A 24,932-nucleotide genomic window follows, 5' to 3' on the forward strand; every position below is an offset into this window, starting at 1 on the left:
CGACCACTAAGTGACACAAAACGACCACAATGAGACACAAAACGACCACTAAGTGACACAAAACGACCACTAAGAGACACAAAACAACCACGAAGACACACAAAACGACCACTAAGAGACACAAAACAACTACAAAGAGACACAGAACGACCACTAAGAGACACAAAAGGACCACGAAGTGACACTAAACGACCACTAAGTGACGCAAAACGACCACTAAGTGACGCAAAACTACCACTAAGTGACACAAATTGACCGCAAAGAGACTCTAAATGACCACTAAGTGACACAAAACGACCACTAAGAGACACAGAACGACCACTAAGTGACACAAAACGAGCACAAAGAGACACAAAAAGACCACTAAGTGACACAAAACAACCACAAAGAGACACAAAACGACTACTAAGTGACACAAAACAACCACAAAGAGACACAAAACGACTACTAAGTGACACAAAACAACCACAAAGAGACTCTAAATGACCACTAAGTGACACAAAACAACCACAAAGAGACGCAAAACGACCACTTAGTGACAGAACGACCACTTAGTGACATAAAAATGACCACTAAGTTTCGCATAACTACCACTAAGTGACACAAAACGACCACTAAGTGAAACAAAACAACCACAAAGAGACACTAAACGACCACTAAGTGACGCAAAACGACCACTAAGTGACGCAAAACTACCACTAAGTGACACAAATTGACCGCAAAGAGACTCTAAATGACCACTAAGTGACACAAAACGACCACTAAGAGACACAGAACGACCACTAAGTGACACAAAACGAGCACAAAGAGACACAAAAAGACCACTAAGTGACACAAAACAACCACAAAGAGACACAAAACGACTACTAAGTGACACAAAACAACCACAAAGAGACACAAAACGACTACTAAGTGACACAAAACAACCACAAAGAGACTCTAAATGACCACTAAGTGACACAAAACAACCACAAAGAGACGCAAAACGACCACTTAGTGACACAGAACGACCACTTAGTGACATAAAAATGACCACTAAGTTTCGCATAACTACCACTAAGTGACACAAAACGACCACTAAGTGACACAAAACAACCACAAAGAGACACAAAACGACCACAAAGACACACAAAAGACCACTAAGTGACAAAACGACCACTAAGTGACACAAAACAACCACAAAGAGACACAAAACGACCACTAAGTGACACAAAACGACCACTAAGTGACACAAAACTACAACTAAGTTTCACAAAACGACCACAAAAACCCGTCGCAGACCGCCGGTTCGACCCCCCCCCCCCGGCCCCTCACCTCTCTGGATCATGTCGGCCAGGTTGGGCTGGGCGAACACTTTGGCCAAGCGGAAGACCACCAGGGCGTTCTTGGCATTGACCAGGTCCGTCCTCAGGACCCGGTCCAGGGTCGCCCGGAAGAGCCCCGTGTACGCCAGCAGGTTCTCGTGCACGAAGGACTCCCTGTTAGAGAGAGGGCGGGGGCGGGGGGGGGAGTGGGTTACGTCACTGCCACACTGCCGAGCGGGGATCGAACAACGGCAGGCTCACCACTTGTCGGGGACGGTTCGATGCTGGTCCGGAGGTCCCGTCTTCGCCGCCGTGTAGCGCCACGGCTGGATGTAGCTGAGCCACGTCTCCAGGACCTGAGCAGAGAGAGGGGGAGCGTTCTATCACTCTTTTATTCTCTCCATCACTCTTTTTATCACTCTATCGTTCTATCACTCTTTTTATCACTCTATCGTTCTATCACTCTTTTTATCACTCTATCGTTCTATCACTCTTTTTATCACTCTATCGTTCTATCACTCTTTTTATCACTCTATCGCTCTATCACTCTTTTTATCACTCTATCGCTCTATCACTCTTTTTATCACTCTATCGCTCTATCACTCTTTTTATCACTCTATCGCTCTATCACTCTTTTTATCACTCTATCGCTCTATCACTCTTTTTATCTCTCTATCGTTCTATCACTCTTTTTATCACTCTATCGTTCTATCACTCTTTTTATCACTCTATCGCTCTATCACTCTTTTTATCACTCTATCGCTCTATCACTCTTTTTATCGTTCTATCGTTCTATCACTCTTTTTATCACTCTATCGTTCTATCACTCTTTTATTCTCTCTATCGTTCTATCACTCTTTTTATCACTCTATCGTTCTATCACTCTTTTTATCACTCTATCGTTCTATCACTCTTTTTATCGTTCTATCGTTCTATCACTCTTTTTATCGTTCTATCGTTCTATCACTCTTTTTATCACTCTATCGTTCTATCACTCTTTTTATCGTTCTATCGTTCTATCACTCTTTTTATCTCTCTATCGTTCTATCACTCTTTTTATCACTCTATCGTTCTATCACTCTTTTTATCGTTCTATCGTTCTATCACTCTTTTTATCACTCTATCGTTCTATCACTCTTTTTATCTCTCTATCGTTCTATCACTCTTTTTATCTCTCTATCGTTCTATCACTCTTTTTATCACTCTATCGTTCTATCACTCTTTTTATCACTCTATCGTTCTATCACTCTTTTTATCACTCTATCGTTCTATCACTCTTTTTATCACTCTATCGTTCTATCACTCTTTTTATCTCTCTATCGTTCTATCACTCTTTTTATCTCTCTATCGTTCTATCACTCTTTTTATCATTCTATCGTTCTATCACTCTTTTTATCTCTCTATCGTTCTATCACTCTTTTTATCACTCTATCGTTCTATCACTCTTTTTATCACTCTATCGTTCTATCACTCTTTTTATCTCTCTATCGTTCTATCACTCTTTTTATCACTCTATCGTTCTATCACTCTTTTTATCTCTCTATCGTTCTATCACTCTTTTTATCACTCTATCGTTCTATCACTCTTTTATTCTCTCTATCGTTCTATCACTCTTTTTATCTCTCTATCGTTCTATCACTCTTTTTATCACTCTATCGTTCTATCACTCTTTTTATCACTCTATCGTTCTATCACTCTTTTTATCTCTCTATCGTTCTATCACTCTTTTTATCTCTCTATCGTTCTATCACTCTTTTTATCTCTCTATCGTTCTATCACTCTTTTTATCACTCTATCGTTCTATCACTCTTTTTATCACTCTATCGTTCTATCACTCTTTTATCTCTCTATCGTTCTATCACTCTTTTTATCTCTCTATCGTTCTATCACTCTTTTTATCACTCTATCGTTCTATCACTCTTTTTATCACTCTATCGTTCTATCACTCTTTTTATCTCTCTATCGTTCTATCACTCTTTTTATCTCTCTATCGTTCTATCACTCTTTTTATCTCTCTATCGTTCTATCACTCTTTTTATCGTTCTATCGTTCTATCACTCTTTTTATCACTCTATCGCTCTATCACTCTTTTTATCACTCTATCGTTCTATCACTCTTTTTATCTCTCTATCGTTCTATCACTCTTTTTATCACTCTATCGTTCTATCACTCTTTTTATCACTCTATCGTTCTATCACTCTTTTTATCTCTCTATCGTTCTATCGCTCTTTTTATCTCTCTATCGTTCTATCACTCTTTTTATCTCTCTATCGTTCTATCACTCTTTTTATCACTCTAGCGTTCTATCACTCTTTTTATCACTCTATCGTTCTATCACTCTTTTTATCTCTCTATCGTTCTATCACTCTTTTTATCTCTCTATCGTTCTATCACTCTTTTTATCTCTCTATCGTTCTATCACTCTTTTTATCTCTCTATCGTTCTATCACTCTTTTTATCTCTCTATCGTTCTATCACTCTTTTTATCTCTCTATCGTTCTATCACTCTTTTTATCTCTCTATCGTTCTATCACTCTTTTTATCACTCTATCGTTCTATCACTCTTTTTATCTCTCTATCGTTCTATCACTCTTTTTATCACTCTATCGTTCTATCACTCTTTTTATCACTCTATCGTTCTATCACTCTTTTATTCTCTCTATCGTTCTATCACTCTTTTTATCTCTCTATCGTTCTATCACTCTTTTTATCACTCTATCGTTCTATCACTCTTTTTATCTCTCTATCGTTCTATCACTCTTTTTATCACTCTATCGTTCTATCACTCTTTTTATCTCTCTATCGTTCTATCACTCTTTTATCACTCTATCGTTCTATCACTCTTTTTATCTCTCTATCGTTCTATCACTCTTTTTATCTCTCTATCGTTCTATCACTCTTTTTATCTCTCTATCGTTCTATCACTCTTTTTATCACTCTATCGTTCTATCACTCTTTTTATCCTTCTATCGTTCTATCACTCTTTTTATCTCTCTATCGTTCTATCACTCTTTTTATCTCTCTATCGTTCTATCACTCTTTTTATCTCTCTATCGTTCTATCACTCTTTTTATCACTCTATCGTTCTATCACTCTTTTTATCACTCTATCGTTCTATCACTCTTTTTATCTCTCTATCGTTCTATCACTCTTTTTATCATTCTATCGTTCTATCACTCTTTTTATCTCTCTATCGTTCTATCACTCTTTTTATCACTCTATCGTTCTATCACTCTTTTTATCACTCTATCGTTCTATCACTCTTTTTATCTCTCTATCGTTCTATCACTCTTTTTATCACTCTATCGTTCTATCACTCTTTTTATCACTCTATCGTTCTATCACTCTTTTTATCTCTCTATCGTTCTATCACTCTTTTTATCACTCTATCGTTCTATCACTCTTTTTATCACTCTATCGTTCTATCACTCTTTTTATCTCTCTATCGTTCTATCACTCTTTTTATCACTCTATCGTTCTATCACTCTTTTTATCTCTCTATCGTTCTATCACTCTTTTTATCTCTCTATCGTTCTATCACTCTTTTTATCTCTCTATCGTTCTATCACTCTTTTATTCTCTCTATCGTTCTATCACTCTTTTTATCACTCTATCGTTCTATCACTCTTTTTATCTCTCTATCGTTCTATCACTCTTTTTATCTCTCTATCGTTCTATCACTCTTTTTATCACTCTATCGTTCTATCACTCTTTTATTCTCTCTATCGTTCTATCACTCTTTTTATCTCTCTATCGTTCTATCACTCTTTTTATCTCTCTATCGTTCTATCACTCTTTTTATCACTCTATCGTTCTATCACTCTTTTTATCTCTCTATCGTTCTATCACTCTTTTTATCACTCTATCGTTCTATCACTCTTTTTATCTCTCTATCGTTCTATCACTCTTTTTATCTCTCTATCGTTCTATCACTCTTTTTATCTCTCTATCGTTCTATCACTCTTTTTATCTCTCTATCGTTCTATCACTCTTTTTATCTCTCTATCGTTCTATCACTCTTTTTATCTCTCTATCGTTCTATCACTCTTTTTATCTCTCTATCGTTCTATCACTCTTTTTATCACTCTATCGTTCTATCACTCTTTTATCTCTCTATCGTTCTATCACTCTTTTTATCACTCTATCGTTCTATCACTCTTTTTATCTCTCTATCGTTCTATCACTCTTTTTATCTCTCTATCGTTCTATCACTCTTTTTATCTCTCTATCGTTCTATCACTCTTTTTATCACTCTATCGTTCTATCACTCTTTTTATCTCTCTATCGTTCTATCACTCTTTTTATCTCTCTATCGTTCTATCACTCTTTTTATCTCTCTATCGTTCTATCACTCTTTTTATCTCTCTATCGTTCTATCACTCTTTTTATCTCTCTATCGTTCTATCACTCTTTTTATCTCTCTATCGTTCTATCACTCTTTTTATCACTCTATCGTTCTATCACTCTTTTTATCACTCTATCGTTCTATCACTCTTTTTATCTCTCTATCGTTCTATCACTCTTTTTATCTCTCTATCGTTCTATCACTCTTTTTATCACTCTATCGTTCTATCACTCTTTTTATCACTCTATCGTTCTATCACTCTTTTTATCTCTCTATCGTTCTATCACTCTTTTTATCACTCTATCGTTCTATCACTCTTTTTATCTCTCTATCGTTCTATCACTCTTTTTATCACTCTATCGTTCTATCACTCTTTTTATCTCTCTATCGTTCTATCACTCTTTTTATCTCTCTATCGTTCTATCACTCTTTTTATCTCTCTATCGTTCTATCACTCTTTTTATCTCTCTATCGTTCTATCACTCTTTTTATCTCTCTATCGTTCTATCACTCTTTTTATCATTCTATCGTTCTATCACTCTTTTTATCATTCTATCGTTCTATCACTCTTTTTATCACTCTATCGTTCTATCACTCTTTTTATCGTTCTATCGTTCTATCACTCTTTTTATCTCTCTATCGTTCTATCACTCTTTTTATCTCTCTATCGTTCTATCACTCTTTTTATCTCTCTATCGTTCTATCACTCTTTTATTCTCTCTATCGTTCTATCACTCTTTTTATCACTCTATCGTTCTATCACTCTTTTTATCTCTCTATCGTTCTATCACTCTTTTTATCTCTCTATCGTTCTATCACTCTTTTTATCTCTCTATCGTTCTATCACTCTTTTTATCTCTCTATCGTTCTATCACTCTTTTTATCACTCTATCGTTCTATCACTCTTTTTATCTCTCTATCGTTCTATCACTCTTTTTATCACTCTATCGTTCTATCACTCTTTTATTCTCTCTATCGTTCTATCACTCTTTTTATCTCTCTATCGTTCTATCACTCTTTTTATCTCTCTATCGTTCTATCACTCTTTTTATCTCTCTATCGTTCTATCACTCTTTTTATCACTCTATCGTTCTATCACTCTTTTATTCTCTCTATCGTTCTATCACTCTTTTTATCTCTCTATCGTTCTATCACTCTTTTTATCTCTCTGTCGTTCTATCACTCTTTTTATCTCTCTATCGTTCTATCACTCTTTTATTCTCTCTATCGTTCTATCACTCTTTTATCTCTCTATCGTTCTATCACTCTTTTTATCTCTCTATCGTTCTATCACTCTTTTTATCTCTCTATCGTTCTATCACTCTTTTTATCACTCTATCGTTCTATCACTCTTTTTATCGTTCTATCGTTCTATCACTCTTTTTATCACTCTATCGTTCTATCACTCTTTTTATCTCTCTATCGTTCTATCACTCTTTTTATCGTTCTATCGTTCTATCACTCTTTTTATCACTCTATCGTTCTATCACTCTTTTTATCGTTCTATCGTTCTATCACTCTTTTTATCTCTCTATCGTTCTATCACTCTTTTTATCACTCTATCGTTCTATCACTCTTTTTATCGTTCTATCGTTCTATCACTCTTTTTATCGTCTCTATCGTTCTATCACTCTTTTTATCACTCTATCGTTCTATCACTCTTTTTATCGTTCTATCGTTCTATCACTCTTTTTATCTCTCTATCGTTCTATCACTCTTTTTATCTCTCTATCGTTCTATCACTCTTTTTATCACTCTATCGTTCTATCACTCTTTTTATCTCTCTATCGTTCTATCACTCTTTTTATCTCTCTATCGTTCTATCACTCTTTTTATCACTCTATCGTTCTATCACTCTTTTTATCACTCTATCGTTCTATCACTCTTTTTATCTCTCTATCGTTCTATCACTCTTTTTATCTCTCTATCGTTCTATCACTCTTTTTATCTCTCTATCGTTCTATCACTCTTTTTATCACTCTATCGTTCTATCACTCTTTTTATCTCTCTATCGTTCTATCACTCTTTTTATCTCTCTATCGTTCTATCACTCTTTTTATCTCTCTATCGTTCTATCACTCTTTTTATCACTCTATCGTTCTATCACTCTTTTTATCTCTCTATCGTTCTATCACTCTTTTTATCTCTCTATCGTTCTATCACTCTTTTTATCTCTCTATCGTTCTATCACTCTTTTTATCTCTCTATCGTTCTATCACTCTTTTTATCTCTCTATCGTTCTATCACTCTTTTTATCACTCTATCGTTCTATCACTCTTTTTATCTCTCTATCGTTCTATCACTCTTTTTATCTCTCTATCGTTCTATCACTCTTTTTATCTCTCTATCGTTCTATCACTCTTTTTATCGTTCTATCGTTCTATCACTCTTTTTATCTCTCTATCGTTCTATCACTCTTTTTATCTCTCTATCGTTCTATCACTCTTTTTATCACTCTATCGTTCTATCACTCTTTTTATCTCTCTATCGTTCTATCACTCTTTTTATCTCTCTATCGTTCTATCACTCTTTTTATCACTCTATCGTTCTATCACTCTTTTTATCACTCTATCGTTCTATCACTCTTTTTATCTCTCTATCGTTCTATCACTCTTTTTATCACTCTATCGTTCTATCACTCTTTTTATCTCTCTATCGTTCTATCACTCTTTTTATCACTCTATCGTTCTATCACTCTTTTTATCTCTCTATCGTTCTATCACTCTTTTTATCTCTCTATCGTTCTATCACTCTTTTTATCACTCTATCGTTCTATCACTCTTTTTATCATTCTATCGTTCTATCACTCTTTTTATCTCTCTATCGTTCTATCACTCTTTTTATCTCTCTATCGTTCTATCACTCTTTTTATCTCTCTATCGTTCTATCACTCTTTTTATCTCTCTATCGTTCTATCACTCTTTTTATCTCTCTATCGTTCTATCACTCTTTTTATCTCTCTATCGTTCTATCACTCTTTTTATCACTCTATCGTTCTATCACTCTTTTTATCACTCTATCGTTCTATCACTCTTTTTATCTCTCTATCGTTCTATCACTCTTTTTATCACTCTATCGTTCTATCACTCTTTTTATCTCTCTATCGTTCTATCACTCTTTTTATCTCTCTATCGTTCTATCACTCTTTTTATCTCTCTATCGTTCTATCACTCTTTTTATCTCTCTATCGTTCTATCACTCTTTTTATCTCTCTATCGTTCTATCACTCTTTTTATCACTCTATCGTTCTATCACTCTTTTTATCTCTCTATCGTTCTATCACTCTTTTTATCTCTCTATCGTTCTATCACTCTTTTTATCACTCTATCGTTCTATCACTCTTTTTATCACTCTATCGTTCTATCACTCTTTTATCTCTCTATCGTTCTATCACTCTTTTTATCTCTCTATCGTTCTATCACTCTTTTTATCACTCTATCGTTCTATCACTCTTTTTATCTCTCTATCGTTCTATCACTCTTTTTATCTCTCTATCGTTCTATCACTCTTTTTATCACTCTATCGTTCTATCACTCTTTTTATCACTCTATCGTTCTATCACTCTTTTTATCACTCTATCGTTCTATCACTCTTTTTATCTCTCTATCGTTCTATCACTCTTTTTATCTCTCTATCGTTCTATCACTCTTTTTATCACTCTATCGTTCTATCACTCTTTTTATCTCTCTATCGTTCTATCACTCTTTTATCTCTCTATCGTTCTATCACTCTTTTTATCTCTCTATCGTTCTATCACTCTTTTTATCTCTCTATCGTTCTATCACTCTTTTTATCTCTCTATCGTTCTATCACTCTTTTTATCTCTCTATCGTTCTATCACTCTTTTTATCACTCTATCGTTCTATCACTCTTTTTATCTCTCTATCGTTCTATCACTCTTTTTATCTCTCTATCGTTCTATCACTCTTTTTATCTCTCTATCGTTCTATCACTCTTTTTATCTCTCTATCGTTCTATCACTCTTTTATCTCTCTATCGTTCTATCACTCTTTTTATCTCTCTATCGTTCTATCACTCTTTTTATCACTCTATCGTTCTATCACTCTTTTTATCACTCTATCGTTCTATCACTCTTTTTATCTCTCTATCGTTCTATCACTCTTTTTATCTCTCTATCGTTCTATCACTCTTTTTATCACTCTATCGTTCTATCACTCTTTTTATCTCTCTATCGTTCTATCACTCTTTTTATCACTCTATCGTTCTATCACTCTTTTTATCTCTCTATCGTTCTATCACTCTTTTTATCTCTCTATCGTTCTATCACTCTTTTTATCTCTCTATCGTTCTATCACTCTTTTTATCACTCTATCGTTCTATCACTCTTTTTATCTCTCTATCGTTCTATCACTCTTTTTATCTCTCTATCGTTCTATCACTCTTTTTATCTCTCTATCGTTCTATCACTCTTTTTATCTCTCTATCGTTCTATCACTCTTTTTATCTCTCTATCGTTCTATCACTCTTTTTATCTCTCTATCGTTCTATCACTCTTTTTATCACTCTATCGTTCTATCACTCTTTTTATCACTCTATCGTTCTATCACTCTTTTTATCACTCTATCGTTCTATCACTCTTTTTATCTCTCTATCGTTCTATCACTCTTTTATTCTCTCTATCGTTCTATCACTCTTTTTATCTCTCTATCGTTCTATCACTCTTTTTATCACTCTATCGTTCTATCACTCTTTTTATCACTCTATCGTTCTATCACTCTTTTTATCACTCTATCGTTCTATCACTCTTTTTATCTCTCTATCGTTCTATCACTCTTTTTATCACTCTATCGTTCTATCACTCTTTTTATCTCTCTATCGTTCTATCACTCTTTTTATCTCTCTATCGTTCTATCACTCTTTTTATCTCTCTATCGTTCTATCACTCTTTTTATCACTCTATCGTTCTATCACTCTTTTTATCTCTCTATCGTTCTATCACTCTTTTTATCTCTCTATCGTTCTATCACTCTTTTTATCACTCTATCGTTCTATCACTCTTTTTATCACTCTATCGTTCTATCACTCTTTTTATCTCTCTATCGTTCTATCACTCTTTTTATCTCTCTATCGTTCTATCACTCTTTTTATCACTCTATCGTTCTATCACTCTTTTTATCACTCTATCGTTCTATCACTCTTTTTATCACTCTATCGTTCTATCACTCTTTTTATCTCTCTATCGTTCTATCACTCTTTTTATCACTCTATCGTTCTATCACTCTTTTTATCTCTCTATCGTTCTATCACTCTTTTTATCTCTCTATCGTTCTATCACTCTTTTTATCACTCTATCGTTCTATCACTCTTTTTATCTCTCTATCGTTCTATCACTCTTTTTATCTCTCTATCGTTCTATCACTCTTTTTATCTCTCTATCGTTCTATCACTCTTTTTATCACTCTATCGTTCTATCACTCTTTTTATCTCTCTATCGTTCTATCACTCTTTTTATCTCTCTATCGTTCTATCACTCTTTTTATCACTCTATCGTTCTATCACTCTTTTTATCTCTCTATCGTTCTATCACTCTTTTTATCTCTCTATCGTTCTATCACTCTTTTTATCACTCTATCGTTCTATCACTCTTTTTATCTCTCTATCGTTCTATCACTCTTTTTATCTCTCTATCGTTCTATCACTCTTTTTATCACTCTATCGTTCTATCACTCTTTTTATCTCTCTATCGTTCTATCACTCTTTTTATCTCTCTATCGTTCTATCACTCTTTTTATCTCTCTATCGTTCTATCACTCTTTTTATCTCTCTATCGTTCTATCACTCTTTTTATCACTCTATCGTTCTATCACTCTTTTTATCTCTCTATCGTTCTATCACTCTTTTTATCTCTCTATCGTTCTATCACTCTTTTTATCACTCTATCGTTCTATCACTCTTTTTATCTCTCTATCGTTCTATCACTCTTTTTATCTCTCTATCGTTCTATCACTCTTTTTATCTCTCTATCGTTCTATCACTCTTTTTATCTCTCTATCGTTCTATCACTCTTTTTATCACTCTATCGTTCTATCACTCTTTTTATCTCTCTATCGTTCTATCACTCTTTTTATCTCTCTATCGTTCTATCACTCTTTTTATCACTCTATCGTTTCTATCACTCTTTTTATCTCTCTATCGTTCTATCACTCTTTTTATCTCTCTATCGTTCTATCACTCTTTTTTAATCTCTCTATCGTTCTATCACTCTTTTTATCATTCTATCGTTCTATCACTCTTTTTATCACTCTATCGTTCTATCACTCTTTTTATCACTCTACTATCACTCTTTTTATCTCTCTATCGTTCTATCACTCTTTTTATCACTCTATCGTTCTATCACTCTTTTTATCACTCTATCGTTCTATCACTCTTTTTATCTCTCTATCGTTCTATCACTCTTTTTATCACTCTATCGTTCTATCACTCTTTTTATCTCTCTATCGTTCTATCACTCTTTTTATCTCTCTATCGTTCTATCACTCTTTTTATCTCTCTATCGTTCTATCACTCTTTTTATCTCTCTATCGTTCTATCACTCTTTTTATCATTCTATCGTTCTATCACTCTTTTTATCTCTCTATCGTTCTATCACTCTTTTTATCACTCTATCGTTCTATCACTCTTTTTATCTCTCTATCGTTCTATCACTCTTTTTATCTCTCTATCGTTCTATCACTCTTTTTATCACTCTATCGTTCTATCACTCTTTTTATCACTCTATCGTTCTATCACTCTTTTTATCACTCTATCGTTCTATCACTCTTTTTATCTCTCTATCGTTCTATCACTCTTTTATTCTCTCTATCGTTCTATCACTCTTTTTATCACTCTATCGTTCTATCACTCTTTTTATCTCTCTATCGTTCTATCACTCTTTTTATCACTCTATCGTTCTATCACTCTTTTTATCTCTCTATCGTTCTATCACTCTTTTATCTCTCTATCGTTCTATCACTCTTTTTATCACTCTATCGTTCTATCACTCTTTTTATCACTCTATCGTTCTATCACTCTTTTTATCACTCTATCGTTCTATCACTCTTTTTATCTCTCTATCGTTCTATCACTCTTTTTATCTCTCTATCGTTCTATCACTCTTTTATCTCTCTATCGTTCTATCACTCTTTTTATCTCTCTATCGTTCTATCACTCTTTTATCACTCTATCGTTCTATCACTCTTTTTATCTCTCTATCGTTCTATCACTCTTTTTATCACTCTATCGTTCTATCACTCTTTTTATCTCTCTATCGTTCTATCACTCTTTTTATCTCTCTATCGTTCTATCACTCTTTTTATCTCTCTATCGTTCTATCACTCTTTTATCACTCTATCGTTCTATCACTCTTTCTATCTCTCTATCGTTCTATCACTCTTTTATCTCTCTATCGTTCTATCACTCTTTTTATCACTCTATCGTTCTATCACTCTTTTTATCTCTCTATCGTTCTATCACTCTTTTTATCACTCTATCGTTCTATCACTCTTTTTATCTCTCTATCGTTCTATCACTCTTTTTATCTCTCTATCGTTCTATCACTCTTTTTATCACTCTATCGTTCTATCACTCTTTTTATCTCTCTATCGTTCTATCACTCTTTCTATCTCTCTATCGTTCTATCACTCTTTTTATCACTCTATCGTTCTATCACTCTTTTTATCACTCTATCGTTCTATCACTCTTTTTATCACTCTATCGTTCTATCACTCTTTTTATCACTCTATCGTTCTATCACTCTTTTTATCTCTCTATCGTTCTATCACTCTTTTTATCTCTCTATCGTTCTATCACTCTTTTTATCTCTCTATCGTTCTATCACTCTTTTTATCTCTCTATCGTTCTATCACTCTTTTTATCACTCTATCGTTCTATCACTCTTTTTATCACTCTATCGTTCTATCACTCTTTTTATCTCTCTATCGTTCTATCACTCTTTTTATCTCTCTATCGTTCTATCACTCTTTTTATCTCTCTATCGTTCTATCACTCTTTTTATCACTCTATCGTTCTATCACTCTTTTTATCACTCTATCGTTCTATCACTCTTTTTATCGCTCTATCGTTCTATCACTCTTTTTATCACTCTATCGTTCTATCACTCTTTTTATCTCTCTATCGTTCTATCACTCTTTTATCTCTCTATCGTTCTATCACTCTTTTTATCTCTCTATCGTTCTATCACTCTTTTTATCGCTCTATCGTTCTATCACTCTTTCTATCACTCTATCGTTCTATCACTCTTTTTATCGCTCTATCGTTCTATCACTCTTTTATCTCTCTATCGTTCTATCACTCTTTTTATCACTCTATCGTTCTATCACTCTTTTTATCACTCTATCGTTCTATCACTCTTTTTATCACTCTATCGTTCTATCACTCTTTTTATCTCTCTATCGTTCTATCACTCTTTTTATCGCTCTATCGTTCTATCACTCTTTTTATCTCTCTATCGTTCTATCACTCTTTTTATCTCTCTATCGTTCTATCACTCTTTTATCTCTCTATCGTTCTATCACTCTTTTTATCACTCTATCGTTCTATCACTCTTTTTATCTCTCTATCGTTCTATCACTCTTTTTATCACTCTATCGTTCTATCACTCTTTTATCTCTCTATCGTTCTATCACTCTTTTATCTCTCTATCGTTCTATCACTCTTTTTATCTCTCTATCGTTCTATCACTCTTTTTATCTCTCTATCGTTCTATCACTCTTTTTATCACTCTATCGTTCTATCACTCTTTTTATCACTCTATCGTTCTATCACTCTTTTTATCTCTCTATCGTTCTATCACTCTTTTTATCACTCTATCGTTCTATCACTCTTTTTATCTCTCTATCGTTCTATCACTCTTTTATTCTCTCTATCGTTCTATCACTCTTTTTATCTCTCTATCGTTCTATCACTCTTTTTATCACTCTATCGTTCTATCACTCTTTTTATCACTCTATCGTTCTATCACTCTTTTTATCACTCTATCGTTCTATCACTCTTTTTATCTCTCTATCGTTCTATCACTCTTTTTATCTCTCTATCGTTCTATCACTCTTTTTATCACTCTATCGTTCTATCACTCTTTTTATCTCTCTATCGTTCTATCACTCTTTTTATCGCTCTATCGTTCTATCACTCTTTTTATCACTCTATCGTTCTATCACTCTTTTTATCACTCTATCGTTCTATCACTCTTTTTATCACTCTATCGTTCTATCACTCTTTTATTCTCTCTATCGTTCTATCACTCTTTTATCTCTCTATCGTTCTATCACTCTTTTATCTCTCTATCGTTCTATCACTCTTTTATTCTCTCTATCGTTCTATCACTCTTTTATTCTCTCTATCGTTCTATCACTCTTTTTATCTCTCTATCGTTCTATCACTCTTTTTATCACTCTATCGTTCTATCACTCTTTTTATCTCTCTATCGTTCTATCACTCTTTTTATCTCTCTATCGTTCTATCACTCTTTTATCTCTCTATCGTTCTATCACTCTTTTTATCTCTCTATCGTTCTATCACTCTTTTTATCTCTCTATCGTTCTATCACTCTTTTTATCACTCTATCGTTCTATCACTCTTTTTATCACTCTATCGTTCTATCACTCTTTTTATCACTCTATCGTTCTATCACTCTTTTATCTCTCTATCGTTCTATCGCTCTTTTTATCTCTCTATCGTTCTATCACTCTTTTATCTCTCTATCGTTCTATCACTCTTTTTATCACTCTATCGTTCTATCACTCTTTTTATCTCTCTATCGTTCTATCACTCTTTTTATCTCTCTATCGTTCTATCACTCTTTTTATCACTCTATCGTTCTATCACTCTTTTTATCTCTCTATCGTTCTATCACTCTTTTTATCACTCTATCGTTCTATCACTCTTTTTATCTCTCTATCGTTCTATCACTCTTTTTATCTCTCTATCGTTCTATCACTCTTTTTATCACTCTATCGTTCTATCACTCTTTTATCTCTCTATCGTTCTATCACTCTTTTTATCTCTCTATCGTTCTATCACTCTTTTTATCTCTCTATCGTTCTATCACTCTTTTTATCTCTCTATCGTTCTATCACTCTTTTTATCTCTCTATCGTTCTATCACTCTTTTTATCTCTCTATCGTTCTATCACTCTTTTTATCTCTCTATCGTTCTATCACTCTTTTTATCTCTCTATCGTTCTATCACTCTTTTTATCTCTCTATCGTTCTATCACTCTTTTTATCACTCTATCGTTCTATCACTCTTTTATTCTCTCTATCGTTCTATCACTCTTTTTATCTCTCTATCGTTCTATCACTCTTTTTATCTCTCTATCGTTCTATCACTCTTTTTATCTCTCTATCGTTCTATCACTCTTTTATCGTCTCTATCGTTCTATCACTCTTTTTATCACTCTATCGTTCTATCACTCTTTTTATCTCTCTATCGTTCTATCACTCTTTTTATCTCTCTATCGTTCTATCACTCTTTTTATCTCTCTATCGTTCTATCACTCTTTTTATCTCTCTATCGTTCTATCACTCTTTTTATCTCTCTATCGTTCTATCACTCTTTTTATCTCTCTATCGTTCTATCACTCTTTTATCTCTCTATCGTTCTATCACTCTTTTTATCTCTCTATCGTTCTATCACTCTTTTTATCTCTCTATCGTTCTATCACTCTTTTTATCACTCTATCGTTCTATCACTCTTTTTATCTCTCTATCGTTCTATCACTCTTTTATCACTCTATCGTTCTATCACTCTTTTTATCTCTCTATCGTTCTATCACTCTTTTTATCTCTCTATCGTTCTATCACTCTTTTTATCACTCTATCGTTCTATCACTCTTTTTATCTCTCTATCGTTCTATCACTCTTTTTATCTCTCTATCGTTCTATCACTCTTTTTATCTCTCTATCGTTCTATCACTCTTTTTATCTCTCTATCGTTCTATCACTCTTTTTATCACTCTATCGTTCTATCACTCTTTTTATCTCTCTATCGTTCTATCACTCTTTTTATCACTCTATCGTTCTATCACTCTTTTTATCTCTCTATCGTTCTATCACTCTTTTTATCTCTCTTATCGTTCTATCACTCTTTTTATCTCTCTATCGTTCTATCACTCTTTTTATCACTCTATCGTTCTATCACTCTTTTTATCTCTCTATCGTTCTATCACTCTTTTTATCTCTCTATCGTTCTATCACTCTTTTTATCTCTCTATCGTTCTATCACTCTTTTATCTCTCTATCGTTCTATCACTCTTTTTATCTCTCTATCGTTCTATCACTCTTTTTATCTCTCTATCGTTCTATCACTCTTTTTATCTCTCTATCGTTCTATCACTCTTTTTATCACTCTATCGTTCTATCACTCTTTTTATCTCTCTATCGTTCTATCACTCTTTTTATCTCTCTATCGTTCTATCACTCTTTTTATCTCTCTATCGTTCTATCACTCTTTTATCACTCTATCGTTCTATCACTCTTTTTATCACTCTATCGTTCTATCACTCTTTTTATCTCTCTATCGTTCTATCACTCTTTTATCTCTCTATCGTTCTATCACTCTTTTTATCTCTCTATCGTTCTATCACTCTTTTTATCTCTCTATCGTTCTATCACTCTTTTTATCTCTCTATCGTTCTATCACTCTTTTTATCTCTCTATCGTTCTATCACTCTTTTTATCACTCTATCGTTCTATCACTCTTTTTATCTCTCTATCGTTCTATCACTCTTTTTATCTCTCTATCGTTCTATCACTCTTTTTATCTCTCTATCGTTCTATCACTCTTTTTATCACTCTATCGTTCTATCACTCTTTTTATCTCTCTATCGTTCTATCACTCTTTTATCTCTCTATCACTCTTTTATCACTCTATCGTTCTATCACTCTTTTTATCTCTCTATCGTTCTATCACTCTTTTTATCTCTCTATCGTTCTATCACTCTTTTTATCTCTCTATCGTTCTATCACTCTTTTTATCACTCTATCGTTCTATCACTCTTTTTTATCTCTCTATCGTTCTATCACTCTTTTTATCTCTCTATCGTTCTATCACTCTTTTTATCTCTCTATCGTTCTATCACTCTTTTTATCACTCTATCGTTCTATCACTCTTTTTTATCACTCTATCGTTCTATCACTCTTTTTATCTCTCTATCGTTCTATCACTCTTTTATCTCTCTATCGTTCTATCACTCTTTTTATCTCTCTATCGTTCTATCACTCTTTTATCTCTCTATCGTTCTATCACTCTTTTATCGTTCTCTATCGTTCTATCACTCTTTTATCTCTCTATCGTTCTATCACTCTTTTATCTCTCTATCGTTCTATCACTCTTTTATTCTCTCTATCGTTCTATCACTCTTTTTATCTCTCTATCGTTCTATCACTCTTTTTATCTCTCTATCGTTCTATCACTCTTTTTATCACTCTATCGTTCTATCACTCTTTTTATCTCTCTATCGTTCTATCACTCTTTTATCTCTCTATCGTTTCTATCGTTCTATCACTCTTTTTATCGCTCTATCGTTCTATCACTCTTTTTATCTCTCTATCGTTCTATCACTCTTTTTATCTCTCTATCGTTCTATCACTCTTTTTATCTCTCTATCGTTCTATCACTCTTTTTATCTCTCTATCGTTCTATCACTCTTTTTATCACTCTATCGTTCTATCACTCTTTTTATCTCTCTATCGTTCTATCACTCTTTTTATCTCTCTATCGTTCTATCACTCTTTTTATCTCTCTATCGTTCTATCACTCTTTTTATCACTCTATCGTTCTATCACTCTTTTTATCTCTCTATCGTTCTATCACTCTTTTTATCACTCTATCGTTCTATCACTCTTTTTATCATTCTATCGTTCTATCACTCTTTTTATCTCTCTATCGTTCTATCACTCTTTTTATCTCTCTATCGTTCTATCACTCTTTTTATCTCTCTATCGTTCTATCACTCTTTTTATCACTCTATCGTTCTATCACTCTTTTTATCTCTCTATCGCTCTATCACTCTTTTTATCTCTCTATCGCTCTATCACTCTTTTTATCTCTCTATCGCTCTATCACTCTTTTTATCGTTCTATCGTTCTATCACTCTTTTTATCTCTCTATCGTTCTATCACTCTTTTTATCTCTCTATCGTTCTATCACTCTTTTTATCTCTCTATCGTTCTATCACTCTTTTTATCACTCTATCGCTCTATCACTCTTTTTATCTCTCTATCGTTCTATCACTCTTTTTATCTCTCTATCGTTCTATCACTCTTTTTATCTCTCTATCGTTCTATCACTCTTTTTATCTCTCTATCGTTCTATCACTCTTTTTATCTCTCTATCGTTCTATCACTCTTTTTATCTCTCTATCGTTCTATCACTCTTTTTATCTCTCTATCGTTCTATCACTCTTTTTATCACTCTATCGTTCTATCACTCTTTTTATCTCTCTATCGTTCTATCACTCTTTTTATCACTCTATCGTTCTATCACTCTTTTTATCACTCTATCGTTCTATCACTCTTTTTATCTCTCTATCGTTCTATCACTCTTTTTATCACTCTATCGTTCTATCACTCTTTTTATCTCTCTATCGTTCTATCACTCTTTTTATCTCTCTATCGTTCTATCACTCTTTTTATCAGTCTATCGTTCTATCACTCTTTTTATCTCTCTATCGTTCTATCACTCTTTTTATCACTCTATCGTTCTATCACTCTTTTTATCACTCTATCGTTCTATCACTCTTTTATTCTCTCTATCGTTCTATCACTCTTTTTATCTCTCTATCGTTCTATCACTCTTTTTATCGTTCTATCGTTCTATCACTCTTTTTATCACTCTATCGTTCTATCACTCTTTTATCGTTCTATCGTTCTATCACTCTTTTTATCACTCTATCGTTCTATCACTCTTTTTATCACTCTATCGTTCTATCACTCTTTTTATCTCTCTATCGTTCTATCACTCTTTTTATCTCTCTATCGTTCTATCACTCTTTTATCTCTCTATCGTTCTATCACTCTTTTTATCAGTCTATCGTTCTATCACTCTTTTATTCTCTCTATCGTTCTATCACTCTTTTTATCACTCTATCGTTCTATCACTCTTTTTATCTCTCTATCGTTCTATCACTCTTTTTATCACTCTATCGTTCTATCACTCTTTTTATCTCTCTATCGTTCTATCACTCTTTTTATCACTCTATCGTTCTATCACTCTTTTTATCGCTCTATCGTTCTATCACTCTTTTTATCACTCTATCGTTCTATCACTCTTTTTATCTCTCTATCGTTCTATCACTCTTTTTATCAGTCTATCGTTCTATCACTCTTTTTATCTCTCTATCGTTCTATCACTCTTTTTATCACTCTATCGTTCTATCACTCTTTTTATCACTCTATCGTTCTATCACTCTTTTATTCTCTCTATCGTTCTATCACTCTTTTTATCTCTCTATCGTTCTATCACTCTTTTTATCTCTCTATCGTTCTATCACTCTTTTTATCTCTCTATCGTTCTATCACTCTTTTTATCACTCTATCGTTCTATCACTCTTTTTATCACTCTATCGTTCTATCACTCTTTTTATCACTCTATCGTTCTATCACTCTTTTATTCTCTCTATCGTTCTATCGCTCTTTTTATCTCTCTATCGTTCTATCACTCTTTTATTCTCTCTATCGTTCTATCACTCTTTTTATCACTCTATCGTTCTATCACTCTTTTTATCACTCTATCGTTCTATCACTCTTTTTATCACTCTATCGTTCTATCACTCTTTTTATCACTCTATCGTTCTATCACTCTTTTTATCACTCTATCGTTCTATCACTCTTTTTATCACTCTATCGTTCTATCACTCTTTTTATCTCTCTATCGTTCTATCACTCTTTTTATCTCTCTATCGTTCTATCACTCTTTTTATCACTCTATCGTTCTATCACTCTTTTTATCTCTCTATCGTTCTATCACTCTTTTTATCACTCTATCGTTCTATCACTCTTTTTATCTCTCTATCGTTCTATCACTCTTTTTATCACTCTATCGTTCTATCACTCTTTTTATCACTCTATCGTTCTATCACTCTTTTTATCTCTCTATCGTTCTATCACTCTTTTTATCTCTCTATCGTTCTATCACTCTTTTTATCTCTCTATCGTTCTATCACTCTTTTTATCTCTCTATCGTTCTATCACTCTTTTTATCACTCTATCGTTCTATCACTCTTTTTATCTCTCTATCGTTCTATCACTCTTTTTATCTCTCTAGCGTTCTATCACTCTTTTATCTCTCTATCGTTCTATCACTCTTTTTATCTCTCTATCGTTCTATCACTCTTTTTATCGTTCTATCGTTCTATCACTCTTTTTATCATTCTAATCGTTCTATCACTCTTTTTATCTCTCTATCGTTCTATCACTCTTTTTATCTCTCTATCGTTCTATCACTCTTTTATCTCTCTATCGTTCTATCACTCTTTTTATCTCTCTATCGTTCTATCACTCTTTTTATTCTCTCTATCGTTCTATCACTCTTTTTATCTCTCTAGCGTTCTATCACTCTTTTATTCTCTCTATCGTTCTATCACTCTTTTTATCTCTCTATCGTTCTATCACTCTTTTTATCGTTCTATCGTTCTATCACTCTTTTTATCATTCTATCGTTCTATCACTCTTTTTATCTCTCTATCGTTCTATCACTCTTTTTATCTCTCTATCGTTCTATCACTCTTTTTATCACTCTATCGTTCTATCACTCTTTTTATCTCTCTATCGTTCTATCACTCTTTTTATCTCTCTATCGTTCTATCACTCTTTTTATCTCTCTATCGTTCTATCACTCTTTTTATCTCTCTATCGTTCTATCACTCTTTTATCACTCTATCGTTCTATCACTCTTTTATCTCTCTATCGTTCTATCACTCTTTTTATCACTCTATCGTTCTATCACTCTTTTTATCTCTCTATCGTTCTATCACTCTTTTTATCTCTCTATCGTTCTATCACTCTTTTTATCTCTCTATCGTTCTATCACTCTTTTTATCACTCTATCGTTCTATCACTCTTTTATCTCTCTATCGTTCTATCACTCTTTTTATCTCTCTATCGTTCTATCACTCTTTTTATCACTCTATCGTTCTATCACTCTTTTTATCTCTCTATCGTTCTATCACTCTTTTTATCACTCTATCGTTCTATCACTCTTTTTATCACTCTATCGTTCTATCACTCTTTTTATCACTCTATCGTTCTATCACTCTTTTTATCACTCTATCGTTCTATCACTCTTTTTATCTCTCTATCGTTCTATCACTCTTTTTATCTCTCTATCGTTCTATCACTCTTTTTATCACTCTATCGTTCTATCACTCTTTTTATCACTCTATCGTTCTATCACTCTTTTTATCTCTCTATCGTTCTATCACTCTTTTTATCTCTCTAGCGTTCTATCACTCTTTTATTCTCTCTATCGTTCTATCACTCTTTTTATCTCTCTATCGTTCTATCACTCTTTTATCTCTCTATCGTTCTATCACTCTTTTTATCTCTCTATCGTTCTATCACTCTTTTTATCTCTCTATCGTTCTATCACTCTTTTTATCACTCTATCGTTCTATCACTCTTTTTATCTCTCTATCGTTCTATCACTCTTTTTATCGCTCTATCGTTCTATCACTCTTTTTATCTCTCTATCGTTCTATCACTCTTTTTATCACTCTATCGTTCTATCACTCTTTTATCTCTCTATCGTTCTATCACTCTTTTTATCACTCTATCACTCTTTTTATCACTCTATCGTTCTATCACTCTTTTTATCTCTCTATCGTTCTATCACTCTTTTTATCTCTCTATCGTTCTATCACTCTTTTTATCTCTCTATCGTTCTATCACTCTTTTTATCACTCTATCGTTCTATCACTCTTTTTATCACTCTATCGTTCTATCACTCTTTTTATCACTCTATCGTTCTATCACTCTTTTTATCATTCTATCGTTCTATCACTCTTTTTATCACTCTATCGTTCTATCACTCTTTTTATCACTCTATCGTTCTATCACTCTTTTTATCTCTCTATCGTTCTATCACTCTTTTTATCTCTCTATCGTTCTATCACTCTTTTTATCTCTCTATCGTTCTATCACTCTTTTTATCTCTCTATCGTTCTATCACTCTTTTTATCGTTCTATCGTTCTATCACTCTTTTTATCTCTCTATCGTTCTATCACTCTTTTTATCTCTCTATCGTTCTATCACTCTTTTATCTCTCTATCGTTCTATCACTCTTTTTATCACTCTATCGTTCTATCACTCTTTTTATCTCTCTATCGTTCTATCACTCTTTTTATCACTCTATCGTTCTATCACTCTTTTTATCTCTCTATCGTTCTATCACTCTTTATATCTCTCTATCGTTCTATCACTCTTTTTATCTTTCTATCGTTCTATCACTCTTTTTATCTCTCTATCGTTCTATCACTCTTTTTATCTCTCTATCGTTCTATCACTCTTTTTATCTCTCTATCGTTCTATCACTCTTTTTATCTCTCTATCGTTCTATCACTCTTTTTATCACTCTATCGTTCTATCACTCTTTTTATCTCTCTATCGTTCTATCACTCTTTTTATCTCTCTATCGTTCTATCACTCTTTTTATCTCTCTATCGTTCTATCACTCTTTTTATCACTCTATCGTTCTATCACTCTTTTTATCTCTCTATCGTTCTATCACTCTTTTTATCACTCTATCGTTCTATCACTCTTTTTATCATTCTATCGTTCTATCACTCTTTTTATCTCTCTATCGTTCTATCACTCTTTTTATCTCTCTATCGTTCTATCACTCTTTTTATCTCTCTATCGTTCTATCACTCTTTTTATCACTCTATCGTTCTATCACTCTTTTTATCTCTCTATCGCTCTATCACTCTTTTTATCTCTCTATCGCTCTATCACTCTTTTTATCTCTCTATCGCTCTATCACTCTTTTTATCGTTCTATCGTTCTATCACTCTTTTTATCTCTCTATCGTTCTATCACTCTTTTTATCTCTCTATCGTTCTATCACTCTTTTTATCTCTCTATCGTTCTATCACTCTTTTTATCACTCTATCGCTCTATCACTCTTTTTATCTCTCTATCGTTCTATCACTCTTTTTATCTCTCTATCGTTCTATCACTCTTTTTATCTCTCTATCGTTCTATCACTCTTTTTATCTCTCTATCGTTCTATCACTCTTTTTATCTCTCTATCGTTCTATCACTCTTTTTATCTCTCTATCGTTCTATCACTCTTTTTATCTCTCTATCGTTCTATCACTCTTTTTATCACTCTATCGTTCTATCACTCTTTTTATCTCTCTATCGTTCTATCACTCTTTTTATCACTCTATCGTTCTATCACTCTTTTTATCACTCTATCGTTCTATCACTCTTTTTATCTCTCTATCGTTCTATCACTCTTTTTATCACTCTATCGTTCTATCACTCTTTTTATCTCTCTATCGTTCTATCACTCTTTTTATCTCTCTATCGTTCTATCACTCTTTTTATCAGTCTATCGTTCTATCACTCTTTTTATCTCTCTATCGTTCTATCACTCTTTTTATCACTCTATCGTTCTATCACTCTTTTTATCACTCTATCGTTCTATCACTCTTTTATTCTCTCTATCGTTCTATCACTCTTTTTATCTCTCTATCGTTCTATCACTCTTTTTATCGTTCTATCGTTCTATCACTCTTTTTATCACTCTATCGTTCTATCACTCTTTTTATCGTTCTATCGTTCTATCACTCTTTTTATCACTCTATCGTTCTATCACTCTTTTTATCACTCTATCGTTCTATCACTCTTTTTATCTCTCTATCGTTCTATCACTCTTTTTATCTCTCTATCGTTCTATCACTCTTTTTATCTCTCTATCGTTCTATCACTCTTTTTATCAGTCTATCGTTCTATCACTCTTTTATTCTCTCTATCGTTCTATCACTCTTTTTATCACTCTATCGTTCTATCACTCTTTTTATCTCTCTATCGTTCTATCACTCTTTTTATCACTCTATCGTTCTATCACTCTTTTTATCTCTCTATCGTTCTATCACTCTTTTTATCACTCTATCGTTCTATCACTCTTTTTATCGCTCTATCGTTCTATCACTCTTTTTATCACTCTATCGTTCTATCACTCTTTTTATCTCTCTATCGTTCTATCACTCTTTTTATCTCTCTATCGTTCTATCACTCTTTTTATCTCTCTATCGTTCTATCAC

At 33.3% G+C, this 24,932-nt stretch overlaps 1 protein-coding gene across 1 annotated transcript in view; it reads right to left on the reverse strand.

The window, feature by feature from the left end:
* The window catches only part of smpd4 (sphingomyelin phosphodiesterase 4), a gene marked incomplete at its 5' end in the record, with an annotated part of 44,718 nt that overhangs the window by 10,975 nt on the left and 8,811 nt on the right, over positions 1-24,932 (reverse strand). Inside the window, 2 exons of the mRNA XM_083940900.1 lie at positions 1,315-1,478; positions 1,566-1,660. Of these exons, the coding sequence (XP_083797026.1) occupies positions 1,315-1,478; positions 1,566-1,660 (259 nt within the window). The remainder of the gene's footprint in view (positions 1-1,314; positions 1,479-1,565; positions 1,661-24,932) is intronic.

Source organism: Echiichthys vipera (assembly GCF_963691815.1).
Source record: "Echiichthys vipera genome assembly, contig: SCAFFOLD_63, whole genome shotgun sequence".
Classification (NCBI taxonomy): domain Eukaryota; kingdom Metazoa; phylum Chordata; class Actinopteri; order Perciformes; family Trachinidae; genus Echiichthys; species Echiichthys vipera.